The 23,396-nt window shown below is 39.9% G+C and overlaps 1 protein-coding gene across 2 annotated transcripts in view; it reads right to left on the reverse strand.

Annotated features, from left to right (window-relative positions):
* Positions 1 to 3,864: 3,864 nt before the first annotated feature.
* The window catches only part of ASB18 (ankyrin repeat and SOCS box containing 18), a 332,696-nt gene continuing 313,164 nt past the window's right edge, over positions 3,865 to 23,396 (reverse strand). For both annotated transcript variants that reach the window (XM_044060586.1, XM_044060585.1), the window contains exon 5: positions 3,865 to 4,753. In XM_044060586.1, the coding sequence (XP_043916521.1) occupies positions 4,568 to 4,753 (186 nt within the window). In that variant the 3' untranslated portion in view covers positions 3,865 to 4,567. The remainder of the gene's footprint in view (positions 4,754 to 23,396) is intronic.

The following is a 23,396-nucleotide window of genomic DNA, read 5'->3' on the forward strand; positions in this document are numbered from 1 at the left end:
GGGTTCGAAGTTTTGCAACTTTGATCACTAGTGTTCGATGTCTAGTGATTCAAAGTTGTAAAACTTCAAAAATTGTATATAGACCATATGTCAACTAGGGTGGTACTGCATAGTGTGAGTAAGTCAGTACTGGGCATACACTTCCTGCTGTCCCACATAGCTGTCAGTTGTCTGCTGCTATCCCAGTAAGTAATCCCATTCCCTTGCATGTTTGAATCAATACCATAGATATGCTATCAGAACATTCTACTCCATTCATTTATTGTGAAAAAGACTGACTTACCTTCTGCCTGAGGCAGTTGTGAGGATGGTGCTTAAGGGCTGACTATGTCGGTTGCAAGCAGTACACTGCCCGTACATGGTAAGGTATAGGTGGTGTGATGTTTGGCATCCATTTTACTGAGTGTGTGAGTCAGAGAGAGCTATCAGTCCCTTGGTCCCTACAGTGTCAGTGTATGTGCTATGCATTGCCTCTTTGCAAAGGCCAGAGCATACTGGGCATGCCTCCATCTGCCTACAGGGGCAGACTCAGGATGTTCCTCCTCCGAGTCCCTCTGTGCCTGTGGAGACCTTCGCAATGGTGGGGGGCTGTTTGGCCCTTCCCTGTTTTGTTCCTGCTGCAGCTGTTTCTACAGGATCATATTGTGTAGCTTGGCACATACTGTGAACATGTGTGCACATGTGGCTAGAGAGTACTGCAAGGCTTCACCGGATATGTCAAGGCAGCAAAACCATGCCTTGAGCATCCCAAACACACTCTCTATAATGATCCTGGTTTGTGCATATGCTTCATTATGGCATTCTTGTGTGGGTGTGTGTGCATTTCTGATGGTTATCATCAGCCATGGTTCCAGTGTGCAGCCAGCATCCCCCACCAGATGGCCACATGGGATGTCCCCACTGGCAAATGCCTGGAACAGCTGTGATGAATGCCTGATGTGGGAGTTGTGATAGCTTCCAGGCCTGCCAACACAGACATTCATGACAATGCCCTGAGCATCAAACATGACCTGACAGTTGATGGAGTGGAACCCTTTGCGGTTTTGGTAGACCCTACCCTGGTCACTGGGTTGTGCTTTGATGCAGATGTGCGTGCAGTCTATGGCACCCAGTGCCTCCTGGTAGTTTGTTACACGGTGGAAGAGATGCATATTGCTAGTCCTCTCCTCACTAGTGTTGGGGAATTTAATGTGCTCAGCGGCAAGTGGTTACATGGCATCCAGGAACTGGTGGAGTATCCTGGACGCAGATGCCTGTGAGACCCCCATGATATCCCCAGTTGGTCTTTGGAAAGTACCTGTAGATAGTATTCTTAGGACTACACATATCTTGGTATCCACAGGGATGGGTTCCCCTCTGTTGGCTCTGGGTCTGAGGTGGGGCCGGCACAGCTCGATGATTTTCTGAAGTATGTCCCTGACCACCCTGTAGTGCTCTACTATCTCCAGATCATGTAGACCCTGGTAGGTTATGCTGGGTCTGAACACTCTTTTTCTCCTCCTTGGTCTGAGGCGGTTGTCAGCATTATCCCCCTCACCACCCTCAGCCTCTAGCACATACAGATAGATCAATGTGACAGCAGCCCCTAACATTTTTTGTTAGTTTTGTCAGTTAAAATTTCCCTGTATTGGTACACCTATGGTGCAGAGTTTATGGGAAAAACCAGACTGAAAGGTGTTTGCACAATTTATAGTGGTGTGCTACAGATGCTGCCTGTGTGATTGGCTGAGTATGATACATTCCACTTGCCAGCTATATTACTTGCATTTAATTGACTGTATTCTGCTATTTCCCTTTGTTTTATTTTCTTGTTCCACTTGGCATTTCCTTCCGTTTTAAAGCCCAAGGCGCGCCGTACAAACACAGTGCCCAAATGTCAACAGTGCTGCCATATCCTGTTTTTTTTTTTTAAGTCCCTGTTCGCACCGCACACACCTGTTTAGGCAGTGTACACAAAGCTATACAGCCTGAGACACACCACCTTGCTTAGCTGTGCTTAGCTAAGTGCAAACACAGGCCACAGAGCTCCAATGTACTTACAGCAAGCATAACATACCCCTTTTTCATGTTAGCTGCCCCTCCTGCCTACTCGATCATATTTTAGCACTTACACGGCTAGGTGCAGTGTGTTGACTTAGAATATTTTCTAATTCAGTAAATTTCCCCTCATTTGCATACCCCACTGCCTTTTGTCCATAGTCACTGCACTAACACGGGCCCTTTCCTCTTGACAACCACTGTTCCCTGATATTGTTTTGATTATGCATGCCATACACTATAATGGCAAAATGCAGATTGCACGTAAAATTGACTTTTCACTATTTTTTTTATTTTTGCCACCTTCACATTTGCGCGCTGCTGCCCTATGCTTAAACGTCCGAGATCGGCCCAAAAAAAAAATACACTTAAATTTTATAAAATTTAAACACTTTTTTACGCCAGTGGCCATATATTTGGCCATTGGCATGCCTACAGATTATAATACGTGCTTTTATTTGAGCTGTCATGCCTCTGTTTTATTTGCAGAAATGTGTTCGGTTAGTAACACAGATATCTGCCTGCTTGCTGAATCACTAATTCACCTCATTTGCATGGTTTTCATGAGCAAATGAGGTAATTAGTATTCTGCATGGCTTTTCGTGCAGGAAAAGTGTAGGCAGGCTTGTGCAAGGCAGTTTCGGAGTTTACTGGATCGCTCGGCAACCATATTCCATGCAGGAGCGGCTACACTGTTCCTGCATGGAATAAAAAGGTTATTAAATCCCGGGGGTTGTTTAATGATAGTGAAACATGGCACATGAGATGTTGGAATTTGTCATTAATTTCTATAATATGTGTAATATGTTTTAATGTATATAATATATTGGACTTATGTGGACAGTGATCTAACTTTTGGCCAACATGTGTCTATTGTTGTAACAAAATCCTTCTATATTGCACAGCTTATAAACAAAGGGATTGTGTCTAGATCTAGGGTTGTCATTGTCCCCTTTACCTAGACCTCATTAGGACAGTCATAGAATACAATGTCCCCTTTGGCATGTATTTATTCAGACACATACAACAGCGCATGAGGATATCTCTGCTATGGAACAGACTCCCCATCCATGTAAAACAAAATGAATTCCTGTCCATTTTCAAGTGCAACTTAGATCTATGGATGGGAAACAGAAAATTTACCCCAGAACTGCACCCTGTACTACTAATGGCGAAATGTAGCTCCTAAATGCTTTATCCTTTGAGTGGGTCCCTTCAAATTATCTATGGTATGATCCCAGTCATTCTTGCTATTATTGACCAAGGGATGGGTAAGTCCAATCTATAACCAAATAGCATAGGTTATTTCAAGTACAAAAAGGGGAATTGGCTAGGCCTAAAATGTCCCGCAATGGCAACTAGCCTAGTACTTCCATATGAATCTATAATATAATGCAAGCTCTTAGTTGTTTTTCTATACCTGACCATAGTTTATGCATAGCTTCTCCTTATAATAGAGCAGCAGTGTTATTTTGCAATGTACTATTTATTTGTAATATAAACTGTTTATACTTTTAGCAGCCCAGCATCTTACATTCTACAGTGTACATCATCCCACTGAATTAGTAATGTGCACTTGGATTTGTTTTTGACACTTAAATATACCCACATTTCTAGTTCCTTGTACTTCATCTTATTTTTCAAGTTGCCTGCCTTTTGACACTTCCTTATGGTATACTAAACACTTTCCGTTATTATACTAGTGTTTATCACACATTTTCCCAGCATGGGATTTCAATTGCTATTTTTTTCCCCAAGCCTAATCCCCAACAAAGAATGCAGTGTTAGCAAACTATGCGCAGTACAATAAATTGTAACAAACTGAACTTCATTTAAATATGCATACTACATTTTATTATAAACACCAGATAATGGTGGAAAATTAATTTTACTTGCTAATTTAACAAATAAAAAGTAAAAAAGTCGATCAACATTTTCATTACAGCTACATGGTTTAAAGTAATTTCACAATTGTAATAGCACTTCATGCAATAAGTCTGAGAACATAATTCATCATTTTGTCTTTTCTTTATGTACAATAGATCCTTGTATTTCTTTTTACTGCATATGTGTGAATTCTTGTAAGATAATGTGATTTGAAAGAATTTCACGTGTTTGTGTGTGTGTGTGTGTGTGTGTGTGCACGCGCGTGTGTGTGCACATAAACAAATGAAATATTACCCAATGAAGTTTATATGATAATGTAAGCTTTACAGATACTATAAGGGCAGATATATATAGTCACTCCAATATTCCAGACTTCACTTATGACTTGAATATTACAGTATCTAATTATCAGATATGAAATTGTACAAAGTGATTATTAACAGATTTTCATAATTAGTAGCTGGTTAGGATATGCAGCCAGGCAGTTCCTGTTCAAATTATGAAACAAAACTGAAGAACACATTTCTTGAAGTGCAGTATAATATACTTCCCATAGTTTAGGAGAAACAAAACCACATCTAGAAGCAGAATCCAAAAACCAGAAGGTGTAAATATATGCTTTCATAATTCTCCAACTAGCTCTTTAGAAAACTATGCCTTCTGGTTCCAGCAGCAGGTACTTTATTAGGAATTTTGGCACTGGAAGTTGAGGAATGAGAGAATGACACTGGCTTTGTAACTGATTCCTAATAACCGAACGACAGAAGTGCTGCAGAGAACGGGGGGTAGATGCCAGCATAAATAACGATTTGTAGAATGGTTCATGCATCTGAAAAAAATAAAAACAGAATTAGAAGTTTCAGTGCTTGTATGCTGTTTCTGTTCATTATAATAATTGATTCTGCAGTAATACTTTTGGCACCACTGGTATTTTCTCCTGAGACTAGGTGTGAGAAAAACTAGGGATACAGTGCTTATGAGAACACATTTTAACTTCTCTAAGAAAGTCTTAATTTTCTCATGAATTTGATAACTCTCACTAAAACATGCATCAGGAATGGCTGACAAATGAGACAAACTTTCTGTTTTTAACAGTACTACTGAAATGAATGAAAACAGGCTGAATAGCAAGTCCCAGGGACAGTGCAAACATCTTTCAAATCTTCTATGAGGGGGAAAAATAAAATGTTATTGTTTATTGATATTTCCAACTCGCAATTCAAAGTTCATTCTTTGAAAGCACATATACTACATTTTACACAGAATGCATTTAAACTATAGAGCTGTCTCACTGATTATAAAGAGAAGAGAAGAAGTTAGTCTTAATTTTAAAATCACATGTAATACTAATATATCTAAAGTCTAGTGGTTAACTCAGGGGGGATAAAGACTTTGATCTGATAGTATAATGCTGTAAAATTGGAAACCACATTTGTCTGGACCAAAAAGGAAACAACCAAATGATAAATACTCCTACACATATCATTTGTAACAGTAATGTATGATGAAGAAGAGAAGGAAAGGTATTAAGGAGACCCTGGGGAACTAGGACATGAAATATTCCATGGTGGAAGATATTTTGGTGGAATTAGCAAAAATAATACAGTTGTCTAAGTAAACTTATCACATCAGTAGATGCTCGAATGATCACTGTTGCAATAGCCTTAACTATATAGGTTTATATCCTGCATACTATATAACAATCAGCCAGCTTCCAAAACTTTCATGGCACATTCCCTGCGCCCAAACTATTAGTTAGCTTGAGCTGAACTGACTAAAAGTCAGTTTTGGGCACCAAGCCCTTCAGAGCTTTCATGTCAACAGGGAGAGGGAGACTAAAGACTTGATAAGCAACTCTAGGAGTATCATAATAAAAGTTCACACCCAGCTTTAAAAAAAACATACAAAAGTAAGGGGGTTAGAGGGAGGGAGCAGCTATTGCAACAGTGATCATTTGAACATCTACTTTTTGGGTAAGTTCTCTTACACAATTGTATTATGTTCATCATATTGATCATTGCTCCAGTTGCCTAAGCTATATGGACAGATGAAAATAGCTTAACATGACTGGGAAGAAGAAGGATTCCAGGAGCCCCTGGAGAATGGACCTAAAAATGCCTGCTCTTGACTTGGTTAAAGAACTAGTTCATAACGCTATGTAAGGGTGTGCACAGAGGACCAAGCCCTGCTTCTAGAATACTTCTAGAATCCAACCCTTTCCAAAAAAACTTTCTAGAATCCAACCCTTTCCAAAAAACTGCAGATGAAACCAAGGCCATGGTAGAGTGAGCCTTGACCCTGCCTGAAACTATTTTGCTGTGGTAGGTATAAAAAGTAATAAGATAACGAGATAACTCATTTTAAATAGTCTTTTTTTTAAACACAAGTTGTCCTTTTTTCATACCTTCACAAGAAATGAACAACTAATCAGATGTTCTGAAAGATTTAGTTCTGTCAAGCTTGTATCTGAGTTGTCTGTAGACATCCAAGTTACGGAATATCCTTTCCCCCTCATTTTTAGGTTCTGGAAAGAAAACAGGAAGATGGCTAGCTTGGCTTAAGGTAAACATGGATACCACTTTAGGCATAAATGAAGGATTACTTCTTAAGAAATCCTACCTTAGTGGGAAATGAGATAAAGTCGACCCACCATGAGACCTTGCAACTCAGATACTCATCTTGAGAAGGTTAGAGCAATTAGTAAGACTGTTTTCCATGAAAGAACTTCAAGCCAACCTGATGAGCTGGTTCAAATAGAGCAAGAATTGTTTTTTTTTCTAACATAAAATTAAGATCCCAAGCAGGAGTTACCTGTTTCCTAGGAGGCATTTTGAGCAATACCCCTCTCAAAAATATTTTACATGAGGCTGCACTGAAAGAGGGGATCCATGGGCAGACATACTGAAATGGCTAAGAAATTAACTTCAATTGTAAGACAGGACACAAGACAGTAACTCACATAAATAATGAGGAATCAGAGAAACACTATCTCTGAATTGGTGCTGGTTCTTATCTTGCTACCAGCTGGAAACCTTCTCCATTTGCTAATGCATGATTGCCTAGTAGCAGGTTTTCTTGCCTCCATTAATAACTGATGCATATCCTCTGAAAAAATGTGTATCAAGGCAGTCCGTTTCAGTTGTTTGGGGTAAGTATGTATTAAGCACTTCTGGTCTTGATAATTCAGTCTGTGAGGAAGGTTGTAGTAATTGCCCCCGGCCATTTCCAAAAGAAGGGAGAATCACTGTTGCCTGGACCAAAATGCAGTCACCACAATGATCTTTGGGGACTCCTTCTGAATTTTCAGAATGGCGTATTAGTTGAAAGGGTGGAAAAGCATTCCCGTCCAAGGAAAAGAGAAAGTGGAGGCAAAAAATCTCTTTTAGTCAGTAGCTAGGGTGGGGTGAGAGGGCAATTGCTCCAGGTGTAAAGTGCTGGGGGGCATGATCAGTTGATTCTGATTGCTCTTTAATGCAATACCGGCTGTTGCACTCTGTGTGTAGTCCCAACTGTAGTAACTACTGTGGCTACAGTTTATAAGCTTTTTTTAACTAAAACTAGAGTGCTGTAGGTCTCAGTGCAGGCAGGGCATAAGCTGTAGCAACTGTCTGATACATTTGTAGGAAGCAGTTTGCTGCAGTTTAAACAGAAGATTTTTTAAAAATAAAATATGAGTACCTTAGTTCTCCTTGCAGGCAGGGTATACACTGTAGCAACCGTATACTACAACTTAAAAAGAAGAAATTATTATTTTTTTTATCTAAAACATGGACACTGTAGCACTCTGTGCAGATGGGGAATAAACTGTAGCAAACAGTTTCCTATAGCTTAAAAGAAGAAGAAATGCCCTGGGATTCATTAAACTCCATGCAGGAACAGTTCTATTCCTGCATAGTGCGGATTGTGCCCGTGTAGAGCAGCAGTGCGCCTTGCATATTCATGAAGGCACACTGCTGTATTACCTGCACAGGCATGATCCGTAAATTAGTGTAGGGGGTGTGTCTGAGCATTGCTCACACAGTAAACATGCCCCCTGCACTCAGGAAGTGCCATACGGCACTTTGAAAAGAAAAACAGTGACAGCATACCCCCATCTGAACAGATATCCACAGAATGTCCAGATTTGTGTCCTGGCAAAGAGCTGAGGCTTGAAGTATTGAAATAATGACAAACATATGAGTCAAGACCCCACATTTGTAAGAGCAATATTTAAAATCTGTCCTCTTTGCCCTCCCATCATGTTAGGCTTTGTCCACATTGTATGCTGTCAGAGGTGGAGAGGTATGACTGTTAGCTATGTGCACATCCCTAAGCTAATAAAAATTAAAAAAAAAATAATTCATTTTTATCCCATCCCCACTAAAGTTTAAGCGTAGCTCAGCGGGTGTGCATGTCATGCAGCTGTGTATAGCATAGCTTAAACATCCAAAGGAACTAAATAGAAATATACAGCCAAAACAGTCAAAGTGAAATAATGGAGCGGTTACAGCTTTTGCTTAGCATGCAGATATTTATGGTTCAAGCCCCAATGCAGTCCATCCATTTTATATGTGAAAACAGCACTGGAAGTATCTTTTTTCATAACTAGGTAGGGAATAATATGTATTTGTTAACCAGGTTGGTGTAGCAGGTCCAAATGTGAGGTGTCAGTGTAGAACAGATGTGAAACCCCCATATAAACACAACTGTCCCATACAGTATAGCCACAAAAGAATGTAATGTAATGAAAGCACATATGGGGGATATTATGGAAGGGAAATATACATATCATAAGATGGCATTAAGAAGGAATCAACCCCACAGTCCCGAGAGTCCATAAAATGAAAGCTGAACAATGCTAAATTGTGCTCAGCTATGCTTAGCCGGTGTAAGCAAGTAAGTTCTGCACAGAAATTATGGCTCTGGCAGCATTAATTAATTGAGGCTCATCTGACAGACTGTGGAGTTGTAAAACAGATTAACTATAAGAAATGCTCCATGCACCAATATCTGATTCCTGAATAGTAATGTTGTGTTAACCATTGTTTTCCATACTATAATATGTGAATGTATGAATACACGGTATAAAAACTATCTACCATGCATGAATGTCAGAATTACAAAGCAGATTGTCGAAACAAGAGATTATTATGTAGAAAACAATAAAAAAAAACAGTTTCCCAATAGCTCATTGTGATAAAACACAAGCTTGTTGTACCTTTTTGCACAAACAGGCATGGTTCGAATCCCGGGACTGGTATTAAGCTGTATGCATAATCTCACCCAAGAATATGTGTAGAAACAGTCAGGTATTGTTAATAGAAATTTCTTCCACATGTCTGCCAGGTAAGAAAAGGTATAAATGAGCTGTAAGAAGGGTGTAATTATACACTGTGTACAACACCCACTGTCCAACCCCAAGGCTGCAAAGTACATACACCAAGTAGTCTCCTCCAAGAAATGTCCCTCAAGTGTCATGCTGTTACAGCTAGTACAGTATGAGTGCGGAACCACTACTAAATCCCAAAAAACCAAACTATCGAAGCCCAAAATCCTGAGACCAAATACCCAAAACACTAAAATACTAAAATACTGAAGCATCAAAACCGCGAAATTCAAACTACCAAAAACTACACTCAGCATATACCACACACATACACATACACACACCATCCCCCAAAACATAAACACACAAACCTAAACTACAGACAAGAGGGGGGGGGCAAGCCCCCCACCCCCTATTTAAATATTTTAATTCCAAGGTCACACTACATACACAAACACATGAAACACCACCACACACCTACATTCCCCTTGCACACACACATCACAGTCACAACACATACTTACACACTAAACCCTAACCAACACATTTAAATATAGATACTTACCTGATTTTCCACCATACCACAACACCAGAAGCGTGAATGTCAAACTCCCGATGATCGGGATTTTGAAATTCACTCTTCTGGTCTTTCAGTAATTATGGGTTTCAGCTATATAGTCTCGAAAGTTTGAAATTCTGTATTTTAAACATTTGAGATTATGTAGTGATCCCATGAGTGCACATATGTAACATTGACTATGTGAATATGGGTAGAAACAGTCAGGTAGTGTTAACAATAACTTCCTCCACAGGTCTGACAGGTAAGAAAAGGTATAAATGAGCTGTAAGACGGTTGTAGTTATACACTTGTACAAACATACCACTGCCCAACCCAAGGCCATAGGTCAATGTAAAGCAAGGTAATACCTGGAGAGTAATGATTAGAGCAATGATCATTAAAGTTGTGAGCAACTGAATCCTATACAGTTATTAATTGACATCTCTCTCTCTGTCCTACCCTATCTGGACCAGTAATCTAAACACATAAATCAATGGGTATGTTTTTCACAAAACCTACTGTTGGGACATATGTCCTATTGTTCTATAAATATTTAAGTGTTTGATTATTAATGTTCCCTGTTCAAATACTATCATTGGTGGCTTGTTGCTATCAATATAACCTGCATGCCGTTATAATGTCCACTGTGGTTCCATATATGCATATGTTCTGTTTGCTATACAACTGTTTCAAATTTGCTGTTTTCGGTTAATGGGAACATCCATGTATGCTGTTATAACTAATCCTGGAATATGTTGTTCATGACTAACCAACATATGTTGTAAAACTTCAACACCATAGCATGTCTGGGAAGGCTGATCCCAGTGGATCCACCTGTTCTGCCTCAACTGGCCGTGGCATGGGGCCCCAGCACATCTGGGATACAACTCAGGACCTCCCCATCCGCTGGTCCTGCACCACCTTCAGGTGGAACTGCCTCAGGGGATGAGGCCCATCTCCCCTGGGAGCAGGCACAGAGAAGACACCATCACCCATCATCAGGTCTGGAGATTGGTACTTAGCGAGCTTTGAAAAGAGTTTGGAGATCAGCTACACCAGCTTGAGGGCCGTGTGGCACATCTTGAAGGTCAGCCTGTCCCTCCTGCTCAGTCCCCAGCACAGCCACATTTGGGGCTGTGAAGGTGCAGTGGTGACTACCCATGGGTGGTGACCTCAGTTCCACTGTATCCATTTGGGGGCTTGTGGGCATCCGATTCCAGTGGTGTAGAGTTTGTGGGAAAATACAGACTGAAAGGTGTTTGCATAGTTTATAGTTGTGTGCTGGGCTGCTGCCTGTGTCATTGGCTGATTCTGATACATTCCATATGCCAGTTATGGTAGTTCTCCTTGATTGCCTTCCTTCTGCTGTTTCCCCTTTCTATTTCCTCCTCATTTAAGCCCTGATGCGTGCCGTGCATACCCTTTGTTCAATTGTAAACAGTTCTGCTATTTTGCTGGGTTTTTTTTGTTTTTTTTTTAGACCTGGTGTACACCGTGTACACCTGTTTAGCTAAAAGAAACACTTTTAAGCAGAACTGGCCCTCCCCTGGATGCGAACACGCTCTGCATTTCATGGAATAAGACAATATAGCCTCAGACACACCCCCTTCCATAGCTGTGTTTAGCTAAGGGCAAACATGGGCCACTGAGCTCCAATGTGCTTACAGCAAGCATGACATACCCTCTTTTCATGTTAGCTGTTCTTCCTGTCTACGTGGTGGTGTTAGAGCACCTACACGGTTAGATGCAGACTACCACTTAGAAGAAATTTGTGATTCAGTATAAATCCCCTCATTAGCATACACCCCTGCCTTACTCCATAGTTACCAGATTAACACTGGGCCTTTTCCCTTAGCAACCACTATTCCCTGGTATTGTTTTCATTCTGCATGCCATTGACTATAATGGCAAAATGCAGATTTTTGTAAAAATTGACCGCCCCCCTTTTTTTTTTATTTTCGGCATGATCCCATTACGCGCAACTGCCCTATGCTTAAACGGCTGAGATCAGCCCCCCAAAAAAGTTTTATTTTAAAAAATTAAAACTATTTATCATGCCACTGGCCATATATTTGACCATTGGAATGCCTAATAAATATAACACATGCTTTCTTTTGAGCTGTCATGCCTCCATTTTCTAATTTACAGAAATGTGTTCAGCTAGTAACTGAACACATTTCTGCTTCTTACACTATTCCTGCACGGACACCTACCTGCTTGCTGAATCACTAATTCATCTCATTTGCATGGTTTTCACCAGCAAATGAGGAAATTAGCATTAAGCAGTGGTGTCCGTGTAGAAATAGTGTCGGAGTGCTCGTGCATGTCCCGGGAACCCTTTACTGGACCGCTGTGCGGCCATATTCCATGCAGTAGCTGCTGCACTATTCCTACACTCCATGTAGGGTTTACTGAATCCCGGGAATGATTTTTTTAAATAAAATATGTTAAAGGAGAGTTGTGTGCAGAGCACAGAAACTGAACCTGAATGGCTGAGGCGGGGGGGGGGGTGTCATGCAGCTGGCCACCTGGTTGGTGTACTAGCGTAAGGAACATCCTTATTGTCAGCAGTTCACTTGAAGAACTTAGGGGGTTGATTTGAGGTGTTCCCCACAGCTAGAAAATTATATAAATGAACCTTTGATTCTGTTGCCATTTGTGAGGGTCTGTCTTGGTCCTGCTCAGCTTGTCTGCTGTTTGGTCAGATGGTATGCAAGAAACCTGTAGCATGAGATATCCCAGGCTAGTCCGCACAGAGTTTTCTCCTTGTTTGTTTATGTTACTGTGGTGTTGTTTGTAGAGTTCATAGGTTCATACTAGGCTAATTGCCCTTGCAAGCCATTTTAAGCCTAGCCAGTTATCCCCCTTTGAGATTCAAACCCTGTATCTTGTGCTTGTAAGGCAAGCACCTTAACCATTAGGCCACCCTCCCAATATAATCAATACTTGAAGAGGTCCTTGGGACCACAAGATAGACGAGAGAGAATTGAGAGCATTTATAAAAGCTGACATCTCTTTTATGTTTATGTGTTTTGGTTTGTCTTTTTTGTTCCAAAGACTCTGCACCTTTATTTCCATATACCCTGCTCCCCAGACAAAGACAAAGTCTGAGACATCTGTTGTGACTTACCCTGCTGAAGGGAGAATGGGAGACCTGGGTTCTGAGAAATTTGGTATATCCACCAGAAAATCTCTTTTCACAAATCCCAAAACTAAAATGAGAAATATCTTTTTTTTTTTGCTGGGACCATAGAAATTTCAGGTGCCATTGAAATGTTTTGATGTGGAGTTTTACAAGAGGTGTCATGCATATCATAGATGCCATAAGACCCAGTATCCCTGGGAATTTCTTTGCTGAGCAGTCTGAGTAGAAAAATGTAGGAATGGATCTAAATACTTTTTTCCTGTGGAAGAAAATCTCTTTGAAGTGAGGTTTCTGGGAGACACTATAGGAAAACAATCCTGTAAGAAGTAACCAGGCAAGAATTCTGTAAATTCTCTTGTAATCCCAACCTGTGTAGGAAATCCCTTATTGAACTATAAGATTCCTGTCACTTTGAAAAAGGTTCTACAAAGAAAACTAGGTCATGTAAATAAGGAAATATGTGAATACCTTGCAGTCTACAAATAGGCTATCACATGAGCTAGGCACTTTTGAAAACCCTTGGAGCAGTAGATAGACCAAAAGGTAATGCAGAGAACTGATAATGTGATCGATAGCAATGTGATAATATGCAACTTCTAAATTTAACGTTAGTAGAAAACTAAAATGGGGAATAAGTGGTAGTGATTTGTGAAGAGACAACATTTTGAACTTGGTATAATCACAAATAGATTCATAAAGGAAAGATCCAGAATGGGTCTCCAAGAATTCTTTTTTCTTTCTTTCTTTCTTTCTTTCTTTCTTTCTTTCTTTCTTTCTTTCTTTCTTTCTTTCTTTCTTTCTCTGGCACCAGGAACATTAAAGCCCTTTCACTAATTGATGAAGAGGGACAGCTTCTATCACTCACTGAGCAAGCATATGCTGAATGACAGAAGGGAAGAAAAGAGTCTGGTGTGTTGGGTGGGGAGGAATCCCCCAAAAAGGAGGGAAAGGCTCCCACTGCCATCTTTAACCTAGCTAGATTACTGGATTACTGACAGATTATTTGATGGATTACTGTCAGAACCCATCTGTCTGAAACTATATGTTGCCAAAGAGAGAAATGCAGGTTCAGACTTTCTGGAATGATTAAAAGACTGCCAAGATGGGAGGGATATTTTAAATAGTTCATATCATTCAGAATTATTATAGGTTCATAGGTTCATAGGTAGGTACTAGGCTATTGGCCCTAGGGCCTATACAAGCCTAGCCAAAAAGGTACCCTGGCTTTCGCCACCCAAGAAAATTATTTTCCTGTGCCCCTGTCAAGCAGAACCACAGAAGTGATCCCCGGGGTGAATTTCCTATTACCCATCCAGTCATCTAGACTTTTCTTGAAGAGTGCTAATGAGAAGCTCTGTTTGACATAGATAGGTAGTCTGTTCCAGAGTATGGGAAGTCTTTGGGACAGGAATCTATACCTTCAGCATGTTCTGCTTATTGTGGTGACAAGGTTTAGGTCCCTAGAGTGTGTAGCTCGGAGGGATTGGGATTTCTTTAAGTGGAGCATGTCCAACAGCTCTGGGTCTGACATAGCTTTGTATGTTAGGCAGAGATCGCCTCTGAGTAGGCGATATGCGACGGAGTAAAGCTGGAGTTTTTTGAGATGGTCTGTGTAAGACATCTGTTTGAGGCCAATAATCCTCTTTGTGAGGTATTTTTGCGGCCTTTCCAGTTGTTGTAGATGTCTTGTGAGGTACATACCAAAAAGGGCATTGTACTCTATAATGGGTCTAATGAGTGATGAGTAGAGGAGAACAATGACCTCTTTTTTTCTGGATGAGAAACCTTTTGTGATGAGGTGTGCCACGTAGAAGGATTTCCTGACCACTGTGGAGATGTGATTATCAAAGGAGAGACTACTGTCCACCTGTGTCCCAAGGTCTCTTATCACACTTTTGGTGTTAAGTAGACTACCGCCTATGTGGTAGTTCATGGGTACAGAGTTTTACCAAAGGGGATGAAAATGCACTTTTTGGCATTGAGCTTGAGACCATGGCTTTGACACCAGGCATCTGTCTCAGTGAGGCCCTTTTGTAGGATGTCCACATCTTTTGGAGTTTCGATTATGGCTCCTAGTTTGCAGTAATCTGCAAATTTAGTTACCCAAAGACCTTCTGTGTTAGCCGGTACTTCAGAGAAGTAGATACCAAACAGGAAAGGACCCAGGACTGAACCCTGTGGAACTCCACTTCTCACTGGTCTGAAGTCTGATTTGGAGTCTGCTACTTTCACAGTGTGGGTTCTGTCAGTAATCCAGTTGGCAACTCATCCTGTGACATGGGGATTTATACCTAGTTTAGTGAGTTTATCTATAATTCCAGAGTGGGGGATGGTGTTGAATGCCTTGGTGAGATCTAGATAGGCTGTGTGAACCACCTTACCCTCATATATGGCTTTGGTGACTACTTCAAAGAAGTCTATCAGGTTTAGGAGACATGATCTACCTTTTACAAACCTGAACTGTGTGGGGTCCAGAGTTTGGAGATTTCCAATGTCTTTGTTTATGAGTTCCATGATGATATGTTCCATGGCCTTGCAGACCAGGCACATCAGGCTAATGGGGCAGTAGTTCCCGGGGTCTGTTGTGGCCCCCCCCCTTTGTGGAGTGGGATAACCGTTGCGGTGCACCATTCAATGGGCACAAAGCCTGAGGTGAGGCTATGATTGAACATGGTACTTAGGTGGGGTGCCAGTTCATTCTGTAGTTCATGTAGAAGGCAGCCTGGGATGTTGTCAAGTCCCATGGATGCTGTGTTTTTGGCTTTAGAGAGTGAGGTTTTTACTTGTGCAGCCATGATTACAAGAACTTTGCATTCTTCCGGTATAAAGATGGGCCCTTTAGGGGGTGAGAGGGGTGTAAAGTTAGCACTGAATCTATCTGCCAGGATGTTGGCAATATCAGTTTGTTCTGTATATTTAGTGTCATTGTGCTGTAACTCAGAGCGGATCTCAGTGTTGCCATTGAGATTCTTGAGATAGCTATAGAATGCTTTGTGGTTGTCTTTAGAATCAGTAGTGATTTATTTTTCCTAACTAGCTTTGGAGGATTTTATGAGGGATCTCAGCTTCTTACTGAGGCTGACCAGGGAGTTCCTCCAATCGTGGGATTTTACTTTTTTTTTCAACAGTTTCTTTCTTCTTTTGTAGAGTTTGTTTATGACAGAAGACCACCATATTGGCTTCCTTTTTTTGAAGGACAGCATCTTGGTTCTGTTAGGGATAGCACAATCTATGCACTCGTGTAAGTGCTTATAAAGTGCATTTGTGTAGGATTCAGCAGTTATACCTCTATTGTCCATCTGCATGGGTGTCGTGAAGTTTACCACTTCTGTCTTAAGAAGCGTGAAGTTGGCTTTGGAGAATTTTTTTACGGTTGTTTTCCTAATGGGGGGGTGGGAACAGGATGTGGATGTCTAGGGTGATTAGCTTGTGGTTGGATCTGACCAACGAGGAGCTGACCTCTGGTGTGAAACACCAGTCACCCATGTTGGTGATGACCAGGTCTAGGATATTGCTGCCCCTGGTGGGGGTGTGGATAAGTTGATCGAAGGCATTGAAATTGATGATTTCCAGAAAACGTTGAGCAAAAGAGTTGGTACACGAGTAGTTTTTCCAGTTAATGGTAAAGTAGTTGAAATCACCCATTATTACAGTGTTGGGTTGTACCTTAATATTTTCCAGTGTATCAAGAAAAGATGAGTGGGAATCCTGGGGCATGGTGGGGGGACTGTAGCAAGCTACAATCTGGATTGTGGTTTTGCCCAGAGTTAGTTGAACTTGGATAATCTCGGATGCATTATGCTGAGCAAGTAGCTTGGAGGTGTGGATATCCTTAACGTATATGGATACGCCTCCACCTTTAGTGTTTCGGTCTGGGTTTGGTGGCCAAAAGGTGTGGTATGAATTATAGCCTGGTAATGCAGGGGTGCTCTCTGGAGCTTTGAACCAGGTCTCTGTCACTGCACAGATGTCAATGTTCCCCATTTTAAGGAGTGTCTTGAGTGAGTGCATTTTGAGGTTTAGACTTCTGGCATTGAGTAGCATTACCCTCAGATTTTGCTTAGACTGTCCTTTCTGATTCCTGCTTTCTTTTTGGAACATTCATGCCATTTTTTTAAACATTTTCTTAGCAGATTGCTGGGACTGTTTATTCTGCTTTTTAAATAAGGTTGTAAATGAGACAGTGAATATCTTGGAAAACTTGAAGAGAGAGGGCTGAAAAATCTCAGAGAAACTTTGAATCAGCTTTCTTCTTTCATCAAACTTTTTAATTACCTCTGCAGCAGAAAGTAAAAAAAAAATAGTTTTGTATTCAAGGGAGAATTACATTTTTCATTTTTGACATCCTCTGGGAAGTTTTGAGAATGCAGCCAGGCCAACTGGCAGAAGCCCTGGAAGTGGCATCAGCAGAATTACATGCACATTTCAAAAAGTGGATAGTGACTTCAGACACAGAAGAAACCAGGTTATACAAAGCATATTTTTCCTCAAGACAGGAAACAGATACCAAAATATTCCTCATAATGAGCTTGACAGCTGAAATTTCTAAAAACGTGTTGCGGAAGAATACACTTTTTCCCAAGTCTAGCAAAAGCCTCATCAGAAGCAGAGGGATTAGTATGAACAAAATATTTATCAGTAGCTGCATCCATTTTAGCAATAGTTGCTGGTTCGATCTAGGATGAGCATATATAAAAACTTAAAAGACTGAGACACTTTATATAATCTACCTGCTTTTTGGGGGGCAGCAAGCTGTCTGTCAGGAAAACTGCAGGTTGTGACAAAAACATCTTGTAAAGCAGACAGAGTAGGAGAAATTGGTGTACGTTCTGGACATTTCAGTTATAATGAATTAAAGGACTACCTGAAGGCCTTAGAAACATCACTGTTTCCTATTGAAACAACTGATTTCTTCCAAAAATAGCTTCAGAAAAAGATAGTCCTTCAAAAGTACTGGCTGAAGCCACATTGTCCTCAGAGTCTGAATCAGTAGCTTGTTGAGACAACACATAATCTGTGTGCCCAGAATCATTTTGAGGTTCAAGCTCTTGAACCTTTTCAGAAAATGATGAATCCCTTTTTCTTGTACTAGAAACAACTACACAAGAATGGTCAAGAGGCTGCAATAAACTCGGTGCTAAGCCCAATAAATTACTCCTGTCCAGAGTAACTGAGACAGCAGAAAACAAATGTTTAAGTTTTGTTTCTTTTTTACAAGAATTTTTGCAGAAATAGATCCATTTTTGCTAGCAAAAACCTCCTCAGAGATGGGCACAATTTTCTGGCCAGGCAGAGGGGCATTCTCTGCTCCTTCTCCCATGACTGACAAGAGTGGCTCTCCTAGACACACCAAAGGCACTCTAGCAACTCCAGAGGACTTGTCTAACCCACCATCCATGTTGACTGCAGAGACTATACAAGGAGGATCCAAAGAAAAAGATGAGTGGTCCAAGGAGCCAGTTTTGGCAACCACAGAGTTACCCACCTGTGGCTGACGCATTTTAGCAGCTTGCTGTGGTGGTAAAGGCTGTTTGACATTTTTTTCCAGTGGCTGGAAGAAGGAAGAAACAAGGAACTGGCAAGCCAGAAAAAGGAAGCCTAGGAGCAATAGTCAATAAAACAGTTAAGTTGTAAAAAAAGTAACCCCCCCATTAAAATCCTGCACCCAAAATAAAATAACACAAATGTTATCATAGAAAAATAGTTTAAAGTTACTTTTAATGACATTTTATCACAAAAGTAAAAAGTAACACTTTCATTTGAGTGTTCATAAATCACGTGATAGTCATTAAAAAACACATTCTCCAAGATTATTTAATTAAGTTTTACTGAAAAAGTAAGTTTTCTGCCATAAAAAGTAAAGTGGAAGTTTTTTTTCTCCGAAGGGAACTTAACTGCCTAGCAATGAAACAGTATTAGCAGACCACCAATCCTCAAAAGCCTGCTGAGAAATGCTGTCTTCAGAGACAAGAAAGCTCTGAAGGGCTTGCCACCCAAACCTGACTTGTCATTTCAGCTGGAGCTGATTAATGCTTTGGGTGCATGGGAGGTGCCTTGAAGCTTTGAAGGCTGGCTGGTTGGTATATCCTTAGCAGAATATAACACATATTGCTTAAGCTACCACATCAGTGATCCATATGAAGAACATCAAATATTTATATTTTGTATCAGTAGGGAAAAGCAAGCAGACCCCAAACCAGAGTTCCTCATCAATAAAATTGGTTCAACCTCCCTCAGAACCGAGAGATCAGTTATGGGGATCCATAAATGTATTGCTTAACTGAGCTGCAAAGCACTTCATTTTTTATGGGATGTGGAGTGATCTCAGGAAGAGAGCATGAGCAATGGCCTATTCCCATAGTTTCATGGGCTTCTCCAAAGGACATGAGGATAATGTCCACCCTGCCTGTTGATTTATCATATTATTGCCATGTTGACTGCTCATATTGTGATTCACTTCTATAATCAGCGAAGAAGGGCTGCAGATGTGAACATGTGAATTGATCAAGCATTCTTTCAACAAGTACTGATTTTGCAAAGCAAATTTGCTAAAAGTTGCTTTCAGTGTTGATTGGGCATGTCCTTTATCCCACCATTGTGTGATTGTAGAATAGGTATATATATATATATATATATATATATATATATATATATATATATATATATATATATATATATATATATATATATATATATATATATATATATATATATATATATATATATATATATAAGTCCAAAGGGTGTATGTGGGGGTTGTACTTCTATCTGGGTGGGTGCGGGAAGGGCTTGAGATTTGCTGAAAGGGGTTTTCAGGAAATGTTTTTTGCATCTGGATCAGAATTAATTTTCCAACACAATGATTTGGAACTTTGGGTCTTCATGTAACTAAATGTTTTGGTCAAAATGAGCCCAAAGTGGGCTGTCCAACCAACTACAGATGCTTCTAACTAAACACTTTTCCCAAGTGGGACTCTAGTTTTCTCACAAATGTTATTTGCTTATTTATTGTTTTTTTTTTTTGTTTTATTGGGAAAGTCTGACTGGGCACAAGTCCAAGTTTCATTGGAGGCCTGGGGAGGAAAGCTCCACATAAAATACATATTTGCAGTGAACAACAATAAAAAGGAAACATTTTAAGCATTATTTTTCAGGTAGTATTGACACCAATAGTAAAGACATTTATATACTTTAGAAGTTATATTGTTTTATATAAGTCAAAGACATGTTAACATGTAGTAGCTGTAAATACAAGAGCAATGATAATGCACATACGGTCAATGTATGTATACTGACATTAATGAGGTAGGATGTCACAAGAACAGGAACAGAAAGTTAAGGAGGAGGCAGGGTATAAGCAGAAATAATCAAGAAAAACATAAGGAGGAAAAAGTCCTGATAGTGGAGAGGCTGGGATTACTGTACATTGGTAAGATGATGAGGTGGGTAAGGAGGGAGCATTAGTAGGACAGAATTAAGGATATAAGTTAGATGTAGGAACAGTAGTTGGGATGAAAGAGAAATAGACAGGGATAAGAAAGATGAAAGAGTCAGGGTGATGGACACAGAGATTGGCAATAAAAGAGAAAAAAAAGAAAGTTGGGTTTAGTCAGGATGGGAGCATCAACTGGTTGAGCAGATGTACCCATCATTTCAGACATTGATAACATGCTTTGGAATTTCTGATAGGAAAGCCCAATAATCTTTTTCTTGGCTCCACTTAACTGGTAGAGTCCCTTCTAATACGTTAATGAGTAATCTTGTGAATGGCACCATGAGACTTGATGCAGACATGTGGCCAGGAATCATTAAGACTAGGATGACAATTGCAGTCCTTTACAACAGGCAAAGAGGAGTCATAAACAAGAATTGCTAGCTTCTACATAGGGTTGAGTATGCTAATCATATCTTTGTATTTATTGAATGACCTGGGGGAATCAGTTGTCAACAGGGACTGGAAGCTTGTAGCACTGAATTCCTGGCACAAATCAGACTTTGTCACTGGAACCAATCATCCACGTACAGGAAGACAGTCATCCTCAGCTGGCACAAGGCAGGCGACACTGCTGACATCCATTTTATGAAGACTCTGGATGTTGAGATAAGTCTAAACAGCAGGAGCCTGAACTGGAAACAACTTGCTTCTAACCAGAAGTGAAATCATTTTCTTGAATAATTGCATACATCTGTGGGCAGATAAGGACACTGTAAGTCCAAATACAGCATTATATCTTCTTTTGATAGAATGGAAATAATGGCTTGAAATGTTTCTATGCAAAACCCTTCTTAGAGCGAGAAAAAGTTCCTTATTCCCCTATATTATAACTAGAAAAGCATGTTCATTACTTTTTAATGATTAATACAGGGAGGTGACTACTTTGGAGATTTAGAATGTCTGATATCCTCTTTTCTTCTAGGATGTAAAATGAAATAGGAATAACATCATATGCGTCATGGTCCTGTTGTTAAGCTAAGTTGAATCGCTCTTATTTTCTATTTTTTTTCTTATTTCCCTTCTTTGCTGATGATTTTTGTTTTGGGAGTGTCTAGCAAGGGATACTGCTCACACAAAGTCATCTATCATATTTGTCACATTGACGCATTCTACAGTTGCCCCCAAATGACCCTCCCAGCTTTAGTCCTAATACATCCATTTCTCTTACGACAGTGAGCCTAACATAGTATGTGTGGATTGCAGTGGTCAGCATCATGTTGTACCCCCAGATCTGTAAATGAGTGTGTTTTCGCACCAGCACTGATTCATTTTGTGTGGTATTTTTACTTTTCTCTGAGGTTGTATAAGCATGGAGTTAGTATATGCTATTAAGGGGGTGTGAGGGGTACGGGGGGCTTGGTCCTCTGAATAAAAATTATGGCATATTTGCTGTGAAGAAGTTTTTCTGTCGAATGAGTTTTCAATCAAATGGGTTTGACTTTTGGGGTTTCAATCAAATGAGCATTCAAATAACATAGACCCCGTTTTAAAAACCTCAGTAGATACATATAGTCTGTCACTAATAAGACTTCTGTTTAACTTATCCACCTATGCTTATTTGTCTTAAATCTTAAAAACACCAATTTTGCATTGAAGTATACTAGTTATTGTATTATCTGTTCCTCTTCATGAGCTTATCAAATCCCACATCAGTCCATTTCCCACCATCATATATGAACTTCTCCTCCAAAGCAGCCAACTACCCATATCATTTACTAGAATGTCATGAACATACTTAATAACGTCAGCCTATTTTCTCTTTTCTGTAACAACTTCTGCTTTCTCTTTTTAGTTTACTTAACATAAAATCTACTTTATTTTATTTTCCTAAATACCAATACAAGATGTCTTCTACTCCTTGTATTTCTGGTTGTATTTTTTTATCCGGTCATATATTTTCTTTATACTGGCCATCTTCTCATTTCTATTCTCAGTAAACCTTCTCTTTTTTTCTTTAATACTTTCCTAATGCCTTCTTTCAAGAACATAGGCACTTTTTTCTGTCTTTCATTTCTCTTTTTTTCCCCAAGATCTCTATGAATAATACAGTACAATACATATTTCATGTGTTCTCACAGCTTATATATACCCTTTCAGTCCTCCAACCTGTCCTCATTTAACTGTTTTTATTGTCAATTAATTTGGTTTGTCAAACCAAAAATGAGTATATTCAGATTGCTCTTATTAGCTTCCATCTCAGTACAGAATATTCCAATTCTTCTTTATTATATTACAGCGTATATTCACATCACTCGAGAAAGGTTAATGGAAACCTAACCTTCCTAACATTACTTTCTCCCTGAAGCAAAGAGGGTTTGGGTGTATCAGAGAAAAATGATTTACCTCTGGTATTCCTATCTAAAGATACAAGCCTAATACATTCATCTACCTCTCTCTCGCTATACCCTCTCTCTATAAAGTCATGCTTGAGTTTATCAAATGCTGTTTCAACTCGGTGTCATCACTATGTAACCTCATCAACCTCAAGAATATGCTGTAATATAATACAGAAGAACTGGAATATTCTGTACACCAGCCATAACCTAAGAGGTATTGTTGGTGATAAACCCAACTTTTCTTTTAAGAATAATAGGACAGTTAAACAGCAACTGTGCTACAGGAAAGGGAGTAGCTTGACACTGGAGTCCCAGAGGTTTGGTAGCTATCCATGTAGACACTGTGAGGCATAAAAGATATTTTTAGTGCGTCTAGCTTTGTGCATCCAACACTTCATTGTTCTGCTGAGTTTCCCTTTTATGCGGACTGCAGTACTAAGAATATTGTGTAGTGCTTTAAGTGTGTAGCATGTGATGCCTACTATATTGGGAAAACGAACCGTCCCTTCAGGGACAGGATTTTAGAACATCTACATGACTTCAGGAATTGCAAGAGTACTAGTGCTTTAGCTAGACATGTAATTGAAGTAGGGGGAGATCATTATTTTAAGTTTTTTGTTTTAGAAGTAGTA

The sequence above is a fragment of the Protopterus annectens genome, chromosome 2.part0 (genome assembly GCF_019279795.1).
Source record: "Protopterus annectens isolate FY-2018-M chromosome 2.part0, PAN1.0, whole genome shotgun sequence".
NCBI lineage: Eukaryota > Metazoa > Chordata > Ceratodontiformes > Protopteridae > Protopterus > Protopterus annectens.